The sequence below is a fragment of the Mustela putorius genome, unplaced genomic scaffold, assembly GCF_011764305.1.
Source record: "Mustela putorius furo isolate JIRA1106 unplaced genomic scaffold, ASM1176430v1.1 tig00003899_pilon_pilon_pilon, whole genome shotgun sequence".
Lineage (NCBI taxonomy): Eukaryota > Metazoa > Chordata > Mammalia > Carnivora > Mustelidae > Mustela > Mustela putorius.
In genome coordinates, this window is record NW_025422048.1 from 1,050,790 (window position 1) to 1,066,590 (window position 15,801).

At 46.0% G+C, this 15,801-nt stretch overlaps 1 protein-coding gene across 3 annotated transcripts in view; it reads left to right on the top strand.

Moving 5' to 3' along the window:
• Positions 1-15,801, top strand: part of TEX28 (testis expressed 28) — a 45,541-nt gene that overhangs the window by 28,488 nt on the left and 1,252 nt on the right. For all 3 annotated transcript variants that reach the window (XM_045068131.1, XM_013050119.2, XM_045068130.1), the window contains 3 exons: positions 5,202-5,301; positions 8,795-9,549; positions 15,582-15,717. In XM_045068131.1, coding sequence (XP_044924066.1) covers positions 5,290-5,301; positions 8,795-9,549; positions 15,582-15,717 — 903 coding nt within the window. In that variant the 5' untranslated portion in view covers positions 5,202-5,289. The remainder of the gene's footprint in view (positions 1-5,201; positions 5,302-8,794; positions 9,550-15,581; positions 15,718-15,801) is intronic.

Consider the following 15,801-nt stretch of genomic DNA (forward strand, 5'->3'; position numbering starts at 1 on the left):
GCGAGGTGCTTCGACGCTTCCTCCGCGAGGTGGATTTTGAACACTTATCTTTTGCCTGTGGGACATTGATCGAAATAATTTAATTTCTTTTTATATTTCTTTGTGCTGTCAATTCAAAGAGGACTGCCTCTGCGGTGTGTGTGTGGGGGGAGGGTGGTCCAGGGTCTACTTTTGATTGGTAAAACTATTCTGGAACTATATGTTGTGGTCGTTCCGCTCATGGTGAATGTATCAAAGAGGACTTTTTCACGCACTTTAAAGTGTTACAATAAGTGAAGTCCTGTTTTACGCATTTTATCACAATATTTTTTAAAGAATAAGCCACCCTAGAATTTTACCTTTTGTTGGCCCCCGACCCCTACCCTCCAAACCAGCCTTGCCCCAGTTAGGCTTCTCAGGCGATGAGGCATGCTGTTCTGAAACAGCATTGTCTATTTCCGCTACCTCTTTTTCTCTTTCTAGAACCTTCTGTACGGCAAGCTGCAAGCTCCTTGTGATCCTTGAGGTGGCGTTAGCCCAACGCCAGCTACCCTGCAGCTTTCCTGAGGCAACTTGACTTCTGGGAGCCCCATCTCCTCAACGTCCCAATGTAGTCTTGGAGAGCTGGTCCTTCTGACTTTGAGACAATCTTAAAAGAACTTGAATGACTCCCCCCAGTGAATGACACCACCCCCTCAACACTATATCCCAAGTTAAGATACTGGGGAGCATCTTAATTCAAAACTGCCGAGCTACTGAGAGCCCTTAAGTGCCAGTGAATGCGGATACGCTCCCGCAGTCTTGCTTGTGTAAAGGGCACATGCGCTGAAAATTTCATTTGATATTGCCTAATCGCTCCACGAAAGCCATGTGTGCCCCTACTGCAGCATATGTGAGTGCTCATTTTTCCGCATCCTCATCAACACCGGCTGTCATTAGTCTTTTTTAACGTGTGGCATTCTCTGGATGAGAAAACAGTATTCAGTTACTGCCTTGATTCCTGTTTGCCCGATATCTTTGCAGTCGCACATTTTTGCTGTGTTTATTGCCATCAGTAGTTTCTCGTTCCTGAATTGTCTATTACTATCCTTTACTGTTTTCATATTGGATTGTTGTAGCTTTCTAATTTGTAGGAATTTTCTATATACTGTGTTGACTAGCCTGTTCTCTATGAGAGATAATTGCAAATCTTTTCTCCCAAACTGTTGATTTTTATTTCTTATTTATTTTTAACTTAAAAATACTTTATTTATTTATTTGAGAGGAGAGAAGGATGGCGGTGGGCGGAGGGGCAAGGAAGAGGGACAAGCAAACTCCTGCTGATCACAGAGCCCCACGCAGGGCTGATCCCAGGACCCCAAAATTATGACCCAAACTGAAAGAAGACGCTTAACTGACTGAGCCACCCAGGCTCCCTTCAACCTGTGGCTTTTTTAAAAACTTAAGCGACGGGGGCCTGGGTGGCTTAGTTGATTAGGCATCTGCCTTGGGTTCAGGTTATGATCCCAGGATTCTGGGATCGAGCCAGAGTCTGGCTTCTTCCTTTCCCTCTTTCCCTCTGTCCCCTGCCCTCGTGTGCACTCGTGGGCACTCTCTTTCTCACACACACAAAAATAAGTTAAAAAAATTTTTTTAAATGTTAAGAGAAACCTTATTCTTTAAAAAAGATTTTATTTGACAGATAGACCACACAAAAAGGGGGAAGAGCAGGCAGAAAGAGAAGCCTGCCAAGAGGCTCGATCTGAGGACCCTGGGATTGTGGTTTGAGCCCAAGGCCAATGTTTAGCTGACTTAGCCACCCAGGAGCCTCTGAAAGCTTGTTTTAATGAAGTAAAATATATAAATCTTTTTATCTATGGATCTTTGGTTTCGGTCTTGTTTAGAAATGTCCTCTTCATGAAAAGATTGTAAAAGCATTATTATGTTTTTCTAATGTTTTTGTTGTTTCATTTTTATGCTTCGTTCTTTATTTAAATCAGGGCTCAACCAGCTTTTTCTATAAATAGCCACATAGTAAGTCTTTGAGGCCGTGTGGTCTCCTTTCAGCATATACAGGTGCTCAACATAACTTATTTTTTTTAAATAGCCAATTGTCCCAACACTATATTTATTATTCTTTTTCAAAAATGTCTTAGCTATTATTTTACATTTTCTCTTTCAAATTAATTTTGGAAGCAGTTAAAGATTCATAAGACACTTCTATTGGGTTTTTAATTGGGATTTCATTGAATTTATAGGTTGATGTGTAGAGACTAACATATTTATGGTATTAAGTGTTTTCTTCAAGACCATGGTACAGAGTCATTGATAATCACATCTAATTGGCATCCTATTTTATATTTTTTATTTGCCCTAATATCTTGTTTCTTTCTGTGCCTCCTTTCCTTCCTTTTTTGGGATTAATAGAGTGCAATTGTTTTTCTCTTTTTGGTTATTTGGATATTTTGTACGTGGCTTTTTTCCCCAGTGGTTAATTTTCCACCAATGTATTCTCTCAATTCTGAGTAGTTAATGATACCTCTATCTATATCTAAACTCCACAGTAAAACCAGTCTTTAGTTTTTATTTTATTTTTTTAAAGATTTGTTATTTGTTTATTTATTTGACAGACAGAGATCACAAGTAGGCAGAGAGGCAGGCAGAGAGAGAGGGGGAAGCAAGCTCCCCGCTGAGCAGGGAGCCTGATGCTGGACTTGATCCCAGGGTCCTGGGATCATGACCTGAGCCAAAGGCAGAGGTTTTAACCCACTGAGCCACCCAGGCGCCCCCACAATAGAGCCAGTCTTTTTTTTTTTTTCTTAATATTTTATTTATTTATTTATTTATTTTCTTAATATTTTATTTATTTATCTGACAGACAGAGAACACAAGTAGGCAGAGAGGCTGGCAGAGAGAGAGGAGGAAGCAGGCTCCCTGCTGATCAGAGAGCCAGATGCAGGGCTCAATCCCAGGACCCTGGGATCATGACCTGAGCTGAAGGCAGAGGCTTAACCCACTGAGGCTCCCAGGTGCCCTATATTTTATTTTTTTTAAGATTTTATTTGTAAGAAATTACTACACCCAATGTGTGTATTGAACTTACAACCCTGAGATCAAGAGTTGTGAGCTGTACAGACTGAGCCAGCCAGGTGTCCCCTACTTCCTTTTTTTAAAAAGCTTTTATTTATTTCTTTGACTGAGGGAGAAAAAGAGTGCAGAAAGCAGGGAGAAAGACAGGCAGAGGGAAAGGGGAAAGCAGGCTCCTGGCTGAGCAAGGAGCCAGATGTGGGACTTGACTCCAGGAGGATCATGACCTGAGCTGAAGGCAGACACTTAACCAACTGAGCCACCCAGGTGCCCCTATATGAACATAGTTTAAATCAGGGCTCAACCGGCTTTTTCTATAAATGGCCACATAGTAAGTCTTTGAGGCCGTGTGGTCTCCTTTGTGCAGTTTTGTGGCACAAAAGCAGCCACAGACAACACATAAATGAACAAGTTTAGCTGTGTGCCGATCACACTTCGTTTATGGTCACTGAAATTTGAATCTCCTATAATTTTCACATGTCACAAAATACTCTTCTGATTTTTTTCAACAATTTAAAAATGCAAAAATTGGTGGGCTTGGGTGACTCAGTTGGTTGAGCGGCTGACTCTTGATTTCATCCTGGGTTGTGGTCTCAGGGCACTGGCATGCCTGAGTGGGGCTCTGAGCTCTGTGCGGAGTTGGTTTAAGATTATCTTTCTCCCTCTGCCCCTCCCCCGCTGCCTGCTTGCCTGTGCTTGTGCTCAATCAGGAGCGCTATCTCTTTCTCTATAAAGATAAATAAATCTTTTTTAAAACTTTATAAAAAATAAAAATGTAAAAACCATTCTTAACTTACACCTGTACAAAATAAAGCCATGGCTGTCTAACCTTCAGCTTGAAGAGTTAAATGGTTCTACGAAGTTTATTGCAAAAAATGTCAATCCTGGGGCGCCTGGGTGGTTCAGTTGTTAAGGGTCCTGGGATCAAGCCCCACATCGGGGCTCCCTGCTCAGTGGGGAGCCTGCTTCTCCCTCTCCCACCCCCTCTGCTTGTATTCCCTTTCTTGCTGTGTCCCTATCAAAATAAATAAATAAAATCTTTTAAAAAAAGAAGATGATGATAATATATCTCTCTCCCACACCCCCCTTCCAAATCCTTCCATTATGGTGTACAGGTAATCTAGGTTAGATCATTGGTGTTCACATTATCAAGTCCATGGAAACACTAGTTGTAATTGAGCCATCACTTTGATGACTTTTTTTTTTCTCTCCCAATGTTTTGTTTACCTTAGACTTAATACTTGTCCCCTCCCACCACATTGCTTTTTTTCTACTACTTCTCATTGACTAGCAATTCCTCCAGCTCTTTATGTCTTCTCTCTAGCTGGCCAAAGATGCCCAGCATTCCATGCACTTCATTTCCTTGGAGTGCTCTCTCCTGGAGTCCTTTTAAAAATTTTTTTTAAGATTTTATTTATTTATTTGACAGATAGAGATCACAAGTAAGCAGAGAGGCAGGCAGAGAGAGAGGAGGAAGCAGGCTCCCTGCCAAGCAGAGAGCCTGATGTGGGGCTCGATCCCAGGACCCTGGGACCATGACCTGAGCTGAGGGCAGAGGCTTTAACCCACTGAGACACCCAGGCGCCCCTCTCCTGGAGCTTTTTTAAAAAAAGATTTTCCTTATTTATGAGACAGAGGTGGGGAGGAGGAGTAGAAGGAGCAGGACAAGCAGATTCCGTGCTGAGTGTGGAGCTGGACTCGATACCAGGACCCCGAGATCATAACCTGAGCTGAAACCAAGAATTAGATGCTTAACCGACTGAGCCACCCAGGTGCCCCTTTCCTGGAGCTTTTTGACTTGCCGTCCAGCTGCCAGCCTGGGCATCCCTTCCATCATTCCATCATCCTTTTGACCTGTATTATAGATCACATCTCTACCTAGTTCTTAGGTCCCTCTCTTGTTTTGGTGGTGCTCCTTCTCTAATAGCTTCCAGAGAAAGAATGCGGGTGAAGTAAAGGATTTCAGTTATTTCATGTCTTGAGTCTAATCTTACAGTAGGCAGTTTGGGTGTAGAATTCTAGGTTGGAAAATCATCCCCTGCCCTGCAAATTCAGAGGCATTACTTGTTTTCTTGTTCCTCAGTGCTTTGCTGAAAAGTCTGAAGACAATGACTTCTGATTATTTGAATATGACCTATTTTTTTTCTCTCTGACAGCTATTCTCTCAGCATATTGAAGATATTACTCAACTCTTTTCTGGATTTCATTGATGCCGCTAAGAAGTCAGCTTTCAGTCTGAAGGTCATGGTTTTAAAGGTAATCAGGTTTTAAAATCTGGCTGTTTTAATTAATTAATTAATTTATTTATTTATTAAAGATTTTATTTATTTTTTTGACAGAGAGAGCACAAGTAGGCAGAGAGGCGGGCAGAGAGAGAGAGAGAGAGAGAGGAGGAAGCAGGCTCCCCGCCGAGCAGAAAGCCCAGGACCCTAAGATCATGATCTGAGCCGAAGGCAGAGGCTTAACCCACTGAGCCACCCAGGTGCCCCAAATCTGGCTGTTTTTAAAGTCGTGTGTCTAGGTGTGGGTTTACTTCTGTTTTCCTGTTTGGGGTTTATTTGGCTTCCTGAATTTGTGGAGTTCTGTCTTTCATCAGTCCTGGAAAGTTCTTTGTGATTATCTCTCTTTTTATTTTTTTAAAGATTTTATTTTTTTATCTGACAGACAGAGATGGCAAGTAGGCAGAGAGGCAGGCAGAGAGAGAGGGGGAAGCAGGTTCCCTGCTGAGCAGAGACCCCGATATAGGGCTTGATCCCAGGACCCTGAGATCATGACCTGAGCTGAAGGCAGATGCTTAACCTGCTGAGTCACCCAGGTGCCCCTGATTATCTCTTAAAATCTTGCCATTCTCTCATTTTGTTAGATTTTCTCATTCTATCTTCCATGTCTTCTGTTTTTCAAATTTTCTATTTCTTTGTCCCCTCTGTGTTACATTCTGGATACTTTCTTTTTTTAGATTTTATTTATTTCTTTCAGAGAGAGAGCATGCAGGGGGACAGGCAGAGAGGGAGGGAGAGAGAGGACCTCAAGCAGACTCCATGCTGAATGCAAAGCCTTACACAGGGCTTGATCTCTCAAACCTGAGGTCATGACTGGACCCAGAATCAAGAATTGGCTGCTTAACTGCCTGAGGCACCCAGGTGTCCCTGTTTTGCATTTTTCTAATTCTCTCCTCAGCTATTTCTAATGCACTATACATCCATCTGTTGACCATTAAAAACTTTTATTTTTAAAATTTAGTTTATTTATTTTTTTTATTTGATATATATATGGAGAGAGAACACAAGCAGGGATAGTGGGGGAGGGAGAAGCAGGGTTCCAGCTGAGTAGGGAGCCCAGTGTGGGGCTCGATCTTAAGATCCTGGGAACAAGACCTGAGTGGAAGGCAGACGCTTAACCCACTGAGCCACCCAGGTGTCCCAACTATTTAAAAACTTTTAAAAATGTGAGATTTGGCATATGTATATAAAGGCACAGAAAACATCAACATACATTTTAGGAAATAATGATAAGGTGAACTTGCTTGTATCTATTACTAGGGTCAAGCACCTTGGCCTCCACATGTCTCTTTCAATCAATTCCCCTTCTCCCAGTTTAGTGGGAGTCACTATACTGAGGTTTATGCTATCCATGTTCACACTTTTCTTTATAGTTTTGTTGTCTACTGTCCCTAAACAACATCATTTTGTTTTGCCTGCTTTTGAACTTTGTGTGAATGAAACCATAGAGAGTAAGGATTTTTTTGTGTTTAGCTTTTTTTGTTCAACACATCATGCTTGTTCGTTCATGTTTTCAAGGCTGTAGTTCATTTTCATTGTTGTATAGTAGTATATTGTTGAGCATTTTACAGTTCACTTTCACATTTCACTATTGATGGGCAGATGGGTTGTTTCTAGTCGTTGGTTATTGGGGAAATTAGTCTACCTGTTTCTCAAGGCTATACCTATTAATGCAATTTCTGGGCCATTTGGTATGCATGTCTTCAATGTTACAATTTACTAGTGCTTTTCCAAAGTACTTGTACCAATTACTGTCCCACCTGGAGTGATTTAGAGGTCCCGTTGTTCCATATCCTTGCCAACATTTATTATTATTAGTCTAAATTTTGCCAGTCTACTAGATGCATAATGGTATGACATTTTTTAAATCAAGGTGTAATTTGCATACAATAAAATAGACAGAACCAAGCTATGTATTATCATATAATCACCCATGATTTACCACCAGGAAATCCTTTGCAGATTGAAAATGTTTATGAAGGCTTTTACAGTTAAAAAATAGAAACAGGGGCACCTGGGTGATTCAGTGGGTTAAGCCTCTACCTTTGGCTCAGGTCACGATCTCAGGATTCTGGGTTTGAGCCCCGCATTGGGCTCTCTGCTCAGCAGGGAGCCTGCTTCCCCACCCCCACCCCCGCCTGCCTTTCTGCCTACTTGTGATCTCTCTCTCTGTCAAATAAATAACATCTTTTTTAAAAAAGTAGAAACAGAACAGAGGCTTTTTAAAAAGATTTTTTAAAAAATATAAAACAATACCACTTCCTGCTAGTTTTTTTTTTTTTAATGGCTATTTTTCGGGGGTGCCTGGGTGGCTCAGTCAGTTGGGTGTCTGCCTCCAGCTCAGGTCACGATATCAGGGTACTGGGATTGAGCCCCATGTCAGACTCCCTGTTCAGTGGGGAGAGCTTCTCCCTCTGCTCCTCCTCTCACTGGCTTTCTTTCTTTCAAATAAATAAATAAAAATCTTTACAAAGACAGTTATTTTTTAGTAAATGTTTACAAGCATTGGCAGAAAAATAAAAGATTTTACTTTAAAATAATCTCTACCCCCAATGTGGGGCTTGAACTCCCAAGCCCAAGATCAGGAGTTATACGTTCCACTGACTGAGCCAGCCAGGCGCCCCTTCACCCGTTCTGACTTCACCTACATTTCCTGGCTCATCACCATTCATTCTTCCCTGGTCCATTGTGTTCCAGCTATGCTGCTATAAGCATTTTTATTTTAGAGATGAGATAACTGACCCTCTGAGTGGTTTATTAACTTGTCCATGCAAGAGACTCATTCATAGGCATCACAATAGACATTTTCACACTTCACCACCAGCTCTATATGAGCAAGGAACATTTCTGGCTTCTGTACCATGTTGTGGGTGCTCGGGAATCACGTGTTGAATGAATGACTGAATGAAGAAAAGAGCCTGTCAGGATGCAAATCTCCTTACCTACCTCTTCTATCTGCCTGGCAATAGCAATATAAGAAACCGTATGGGTTGATGGGAGCAAGCTTATTCCATACTTTACCAGAATAGTTCTTTACAAAATGAGATTTATACCAATACAGTTGGTATTTCTTGGAAGAAAGGAAGTCCAAGAACAGATAGGACAAATATGGAGGGAAGATTTTAGCCATGGAAGATTCTAGCCAAGGAAGATTCTGGGGGTTCTAGTGAGGTACACTCATAGAGCAAAAAGTCGGGTGTTGGGTCAGTTGGAGGAGTATGCGACTCTTGATCTGAGGGTTGTGACATCTAAGAAAAAAAAGTCAGGTGCTGAAAAGAAGGGGAGAGGTGCCTGGAAGTTGAACTTGACCTCCTCATCTGTGCTGGGCCCATCTTGAATGCACAAATCCTGCATATGTGAGTATCTGTGCTTACGCCTAAGTATTTTTAGCATGAGGCAATTCCATGTCCTGTCCTACTATTTGTAGCTCAAAGAAGTACCTGTTCATGATTTCTTGTTTCCCAATGCAGGCGGAAGACAGCAAGAGCTCAAGTGCCACCATTCCCTCCAACGTCCCCTCCAACATTGCCTCCAGCATTCCCTCGTGCAGGTCCCTGTCATCCGCCAAGGATGGCCCCAGCGGCCATTGCAGTCTCCCAACTGGGGAGCTGGCCCGGAACTTACAGGACAGTGTCAGGCACCGCATTCTCTACCTCTCCGAGCAGCTGAGAGTGGAGAAGGCCAGCCGGGATGAAAACACCATGGGCTACCTCAAGCTGGTGTCCAAAGCCGACCGGCACCAGGCCCCCCACATCCGGCAGGCCTTCGAGAGGGTGAACCAGCGCGCCTCTGCCACCATTGCCCAGATCGAGCGAAGGCTCCGCCATTGCCACCAGCAGCTGCAGGAGCTGCAGGAAGGCCGCAGGCCCAGGGGCTTCGCGCTGAAGGCAAAGAGCAGCCTGGACGAGTGCAAGCAGCCCAGCGAGAAGACCCCGTTTTCTGAGCCTCCCAAGCCGAGCAGGCCAGACGGCCTGTCCACCAAACTGTCTGACGTTGTCAGACACGTGCCCCTGGAGAGTCACTTCCGAGCCTCGCAGCCAGGGAAGCCCTCCGAGACAAAGTGTGTGGCCCAGCGGCGCAACTTGTTATTGCAGAAGATGAAGGAAGACCTGAAGGCAGCCAGGGAGCTCCACCTCAGCCTCCAGGTGTCCTATCAGAGCCTGAAGGAGAAGCATGGGACGGACCTGCAGGCATCTCTAGTGTCCCTTCGGGAAGAGAAATGCAGGTGAGCGGGAGATCCTCCCCTCGGCTGCCCCAGCTCTGGGAACAGCGCTCCTCCCAGGACTGTGTGCAGGAGAGTGAAGGGCAGCGAGGATGTGAACTTGGAGGGTCACGGGAGGGGAAGGGGGGCGAAGCCAGTGAGTATTTCTCGGGGCAGTGGGATGCCCCCACAGTGGGGAGGGCTCATCCCGGCCCGCTGTTGCACTCGGGCCTGCATCATCTGCTGCCAGCGTGGTTCCAGCTCAGGGTCCTGCTCGGTGGTCCCAGAAGCTGGGGGCTCCGCAACGGTGCGGTGGTGGGGAGCACAGCAGATGCCCCTTGCCCTTCAGGGAGCGGTCTGGCGCCTGCTATAATAGAGCAGGGGAAGCAGGTGCCCCACCAGTCCCGGTCCCTTCACCTGTGCTCGTAGCTGAGTTGGGGCCAAAGATCCCATATAGGATATTTATTCTGAAAATGTTTGTCTTCTGGGGAATGCTTTCTCCCCACTGTGTGGTGGGTCAACTTCATTTTCATCTAAGACCAGACTAGGTCCCACAAATAGGGAGAAAAAGGCATACTCGGTCTCTCGAAGGACCCATCCCATGCCTACCTGGACCTCTTGGAGGGTCCTGCCAGCCTTCAGTGGCGCCACAGTCTCCCCTGACGTCCACAGTCTGTGGCATGGGCTGCTTGTGCTCGCTCTAACCCTCCCAACAGCCTGGCCGTGGAGGGAGGGATTCACTTACGAACCAAGATTCTCAGTAAAGTAAGAACTTCACAGTCCCTTAGTACTTCTGTGTGTGTGTGTTGGGGGGATGGTGCACGGAAAGAAACTTGGGAATCGGTCCTCTAATGTTTTCTCAGGAAAACATTACCTGCGTTAACACTGTTTGACAAATCTAGAAAGGACAACTACAAACTATGACAGGGGTTGTGCGCTTGGGTGGGTGGCACCATCGGTTAAGCATCTGACTCTTGGTTTCTGGTCATGTCATGATCTTGGGGTCGTGGGATGGAGCCCCACGATGGGCTCAGTGATCAGCAAGGAGCCGGTTTGAGAGTCTCTCTCCCTCTCCCTCTGATCCTCCTGCTCATGCTCTCTCTCTCTCTAATAATAAATAAATCTTTAAACAAGTATTACGGGGCAACCCGCTGTCAAATAAGATAACGAATCAGAATTATAGATCTCTTTTGGATGTGATTTTTGTAGGACACGGCAACCAAATCTTAAATGTCGAGACTCTTAATGCCCCTTTGCCAAAATACCATTCATTTCCAAGCTTTATACAAAGCAAGACTAGAGCTCAGTGGCAGTTACACAAATCCCCGTAAGTTTCCATCCTGCCTTGGCCAACAGGACTGCTTTGTTCTTGGAAGCTCTTAACCCCTTAGCAAATCAGAATCCAGCAGCAGTGAGGGGCAGCAGGGTCACCTACCACTCCCGGATTCCCAATGAATTCTACAAGCTTGCACTTCTGGAACAGCTGCCCCCACTGCCACTGGACTGTGACAGGAGTGTGAAGTAGCTTGTTGGCTACAGCAATCAGCCTACCTTGATTAATATACACGAGAAGCGATGAAGCAGGTCTGTGTGACTCAGATTTACCAGGAGACAGGGAGAGAATGGGTGGGAGACGACTTCACATAACAGCAGTGACAGCAGGGAGCAAGTACCCCTGTTCCCTGTACCATTCAGTCACCCACTTTACCAATGGGGAAATGGAGTTTTGGAGAGGCACAAGCCTGAGTGCATGTCAACATGTCCCAGCCACATGGCTTCCTGATCTAGGTGAAGGGGGTGCAGGAATTCAATGCCATTTTTATTTTAAAGATTTTTATTTATTTATTTGACAGAGAGAAATCACAAGTAGATGGAGAGGCAGGCAGAGAGAGAGAGGGGGAAGCAGGCTCCCTGCTAAGCAGAGAGCCCGATGCAGGACTCGATCCCAGGACCCTGAGATCATGACCTGAGCCGAAGGCAGCGGCTTAACCCACTGAGCCACCCAGGTGCCCCTCAATGCCATTTTCAAAACATACATCTCCTTCAAATCTTTTTTTAAAAGATTTTATTTATTTATTTGACAGACAGAGATCACAAGTAGGTCAAGCGCAGGCAGAGAGAAAGGGGGAATCAGGCTCCCTGCTGAGCAGAGAGCCCGATTCTGGGCTCGATTCCAGGACCCTGAGATCACGACCCGAGCCAAAGGCAGAGGCTTAACCCACTGAGCCACCCAAGTGCCCCGTCCTTCAAATCTTTTTAAAAAACTTCTTTGTGAGCTAGATGCGGTCATGCCGTATGTGTTGAAGTCACTGAAGCGTCACCTTGTAGACACACTGGTGTGGGCACCGCTCAGACCCCTGTAATTGTCATGTCTCCTCTGGTGTGTCACAAGATGAGATTTCAAGCTGAAAAGTCCTATGACACTTCTCACAGCTGAATTTGCTTTCAAGAGGGCTTGCTTTTTTATTTCTGAATTGAGAAGACTTTCAGAAAACAAACTCCTCCATCTTCAAGTGGACAATTCTGTGGCATTTTGGACATTCACAGTACTGTGCAAGCACCGCCTCTATTTGGTTCCAGCACATTGTCATCACTCTGAAGAGAGACCCCATCGTTCCCCATCCACTTTGCCCCAACCCCCAGTCACCACCAATGTGCTTTCTGTCTTTCTGCACTTGGCTTTTCTGGGTATTTCGTGTAATTGGAATCATACAGTGTATACCCCTGTCTGTTTTCTTGCACTGGTGAAAGAGTTTTGAAATTCATCGGAGTTGCATGGAGAAGTAGTTACCTCTTTCTTGCTTAGCACTGTTCCCTTGTATGGATGCACCACAGTTAGTTTACACATTCACCTGCTGCTGGTTGGAACTTTTTCTTTTTTAATATTTTATTTATTTATTTGAGAAAGACAGAGAAAGCATGAGAGGGGAGCAAGGCAGGGGGAGAAGCAGACCCCTGGCTGAGCTGGGAGCCCGATGTGGGACTTGATCCTGGGAGGCCGGAATCACGACCTGAGCCAAAGGCGGTCGCCCAACCGACTGAGCCCCCCAGGCTGGGGCTGTGATGAATAAAGCCGCCACGAACGTTCTTGCATCAGCTTCTGGTGGCTGCCGGGCTCCTTAGATTGTGGTCACATTACTCCAATCTTCACATCTCTCTCTGTTCTGTCTTCCTGTGGGCCTCTCCTCTGTGTGTAGAAGCTCCCTCTGCTTCCCTCCTGTAGGCATGCGTGTGACTGCACGTTTGCTCCGGAGGACCGATTCTGTCCCTACCGCATCACCCCCACCCTGCCCATAGGGCTTGATCCCTCCTACATCACTTTCTCCATCTCAGACTTCTTCAAGTTGCAAGCCACTAGCTTCAAGCTCAGTGCACTGAAGACCAGTCTTCAGGAATGATCGAGAACGATACGCTTCTTCAACAGTGATAAGCTTTAGGACATTCCGTGTTGGCGAGGGAAGGTTTCACAGTTTGGGAAGATTGGAGGGCATTTTTGTTGGCTGGTTGTCATTTTGTCTTTGTAAGAGTGTTTTCTCTCTCTTTTTAAAAAAGACTTACTTATTTATTTCAGAGAGAGAGAGCAAGCACATGGAGGGGAGGGGTAGGGGGAAGGAGAGAAACTACAGCTGACTCTGTGCTGAGCGCCGAGCCTGGTGCGGGACCTTGTACGGCTTGATCCGATGACTCTGAGACCACGAGCTGAGCCAAAGCCAAGAACTGGATGCTTAACTGACTGTGCCACCCGAGCACCCCTGGAAGGGCATTTTCTAGAGTGGTCCATTTGCCTCTGCAGCTGTATGAGTGGGAGAGCGAGAGGTCCTTGACTAACGGAGGGACGGAGAGGAGCGTCAGCAGTGCCACAGCCAAGGAGGCTGGGGGCCGGAGACAAGGGGAGACTACTAGAGTACTGTCATGACTCAACATTTTCTCATTCAATAATCTATTCCAGAACGCACTGAAGAATATATTTGTCAGTTTGTATAAATATGTTAATGAAGAATCTATTCATTGACTTCAGTGACTTCATAACCGTGAAGAGTATATTCATGAACATGTACTTGAACGCTCTTGTGTCTGAATCCTTCACGTAAATGGAGAGACGGGTATGCAGAATGTCCTTTCAAGGGGGCACCGTACTGCCTCCCCATCCGTGGGCATTGTCTCTTCTCCATAAGGAGTAGGGCAGAGCCCAATGGAATATTCCCTGATTGTTCGGCTCATTACGTGCCTGGGCGATGACTCCGTTTGGGTGTCGGTCAAGTGCTTGAAGCAGGACGAAACTGACCTCCTTGCCTCGTATTTCCTGTCTGTGCGACAGCACCCCTGGTTATGCCCTGTGAGTGCCGGAGCCCTGTGATCTGACTGGGCACCACGCCCCAGCCCTTCTGTGTCCCCAGGGCTCTCTGGCACCTGTCTGCTTCGGCAGCGTCACCTCTCACTCCACACCCATGGGACAGCCTTTCTGTCTTTGGCTCTTCCCTAAAAGACGTCACTAAAAGCCACATGGCCTCTGGCCTCCAGCCCATCCTTCCTGGTGCCCAAATGAAGAACCTTAAAGTGTTTTATAAACTATGAAAAATTCCAAACCCGGGGAAAATGTAGAGGATAACATGATCAAGACTATGTAGCCACCTGCGGGCCTCTTAAATCTTCGCATTTACCATATGTGCTTCACATGTGATTTTATTAAGAAGTAATTACAAAGTTCGCGTGAAGCTGTCACAGCGCCCCTAACCCTTCCCAACCCCAGCCCCCTTCCGCCCACCTCGCCGTCCTCAGTGGGCCTGCATCTTCCCACGCGTGTATTGGTGCTTTACAACTTACATACATGGCTGGTTGAATACATACTGGTTAGTGACGTTCTGTTCATGGTTTTTAAGAGGTTTACTGAGGTATAAGTTACATGCAATAAAATGTAGCATTTTAACTGTATGTTTCAATGATCATTAGTAAATTTACTAAGTTATGCAACAGTTCTTTGTTTTGTTTTAAGATCTTATTTATTTATTTGTCAGATAGTGTGCGCACAAGCAGGGGGACCAGCAGGCAGAGGGAGAGGGAGAAGCAGGATCACTGCTGAGCAAGGAGTCCAATGAGGGGAGCCAATGTGGGACTCGAATCCAGGACCCTGGGATCATGACCTGAGCCAAGGGCAGACACTTAATCGACTGAGCCACCAGGTGTTCCTGTTTTTGTTTTAATAACGGCTTTATTGAAATATAATTCCCATCCCATAAAATTCACCCATTTACAATCAGTGGTTTTTAGTATATTCACAGAGCTGTGCAACCATCACATTCTCTCAATACAGAATATTCTCATCACTCCAAAAAGAAACCCGATGTTATGAGCAGTCACTCCCCCCCACCCCCCACCCCCCACCAAGTACCAGGAACCGCTCCTCTGTTTCTGTCTCTATGGATTTGCCTATTCTGGACATCTCTTTCTTTTTCTTTCTTTCTTTTTTTAGATTTATCTATTTATCTCTTTAGAGAGAGAGCATGAGCAGGGATGGGTCAGAGGGAGAGGGCGAAGCAGACTCCCCTCGGAGCAGGGAACACGACTTGGGGCTCCATCTCAGGACGCCGGGATCGTGACCAGAACCAAAGGCGGATGCTTAACTGACTGAGTCACCCAGGTGCCCCTGGACATTTCATGTCAATGGAATCATACAATATGTAGTCTTTTGTGACTGCTCCATCCCTGTAAGCTGCAGACTTTTCTGGAATAAGTACTGCTTACCAAACACTGGTGCTGGGAGCTTACAGAGAATTTAATAGCAGGCGTGGACAGTTTAGAGTTTTAATTCTCCAACTTCTAGTCTGTGGCTGGTTTTGGACAGCTGTTGCGGAATGCTAACTGTCTGCGAAACAGACCTGTGTGTCCGTGTGCGTGCGGCCGCTGTGCATTCGCGGCGTGCTGAGGACGGCCTGGAGGAGGACAGAGGATGACAGAGCAGTCGGAACCCGGCTGCAGCCTTGACTCAGGGCCGCTCACCACCAGCACAGCCTGTGGGCCGGGCGCATGCGACGATTACTTTCTCTTTTGCTTCCGAGACAAGCGCTGCTGGAGGAGCAGGCGGACCAGCACCTGCAGGGGAGCCTGGATGAGATCTACCGCCTCAGGCAGAGCCTGGCGAGCGCAGAGGAGAAAATGGCCTATCTGTCCTACGAGAGAGCCAAGGAGATATGGGTGAGAACCTCGAGGGGCAGGGCTTTTAAGGAAGTGGCCAGGGAGAAGGACGTCGGGGTGAGAGAAGCAGAGTGATAAGCCCCG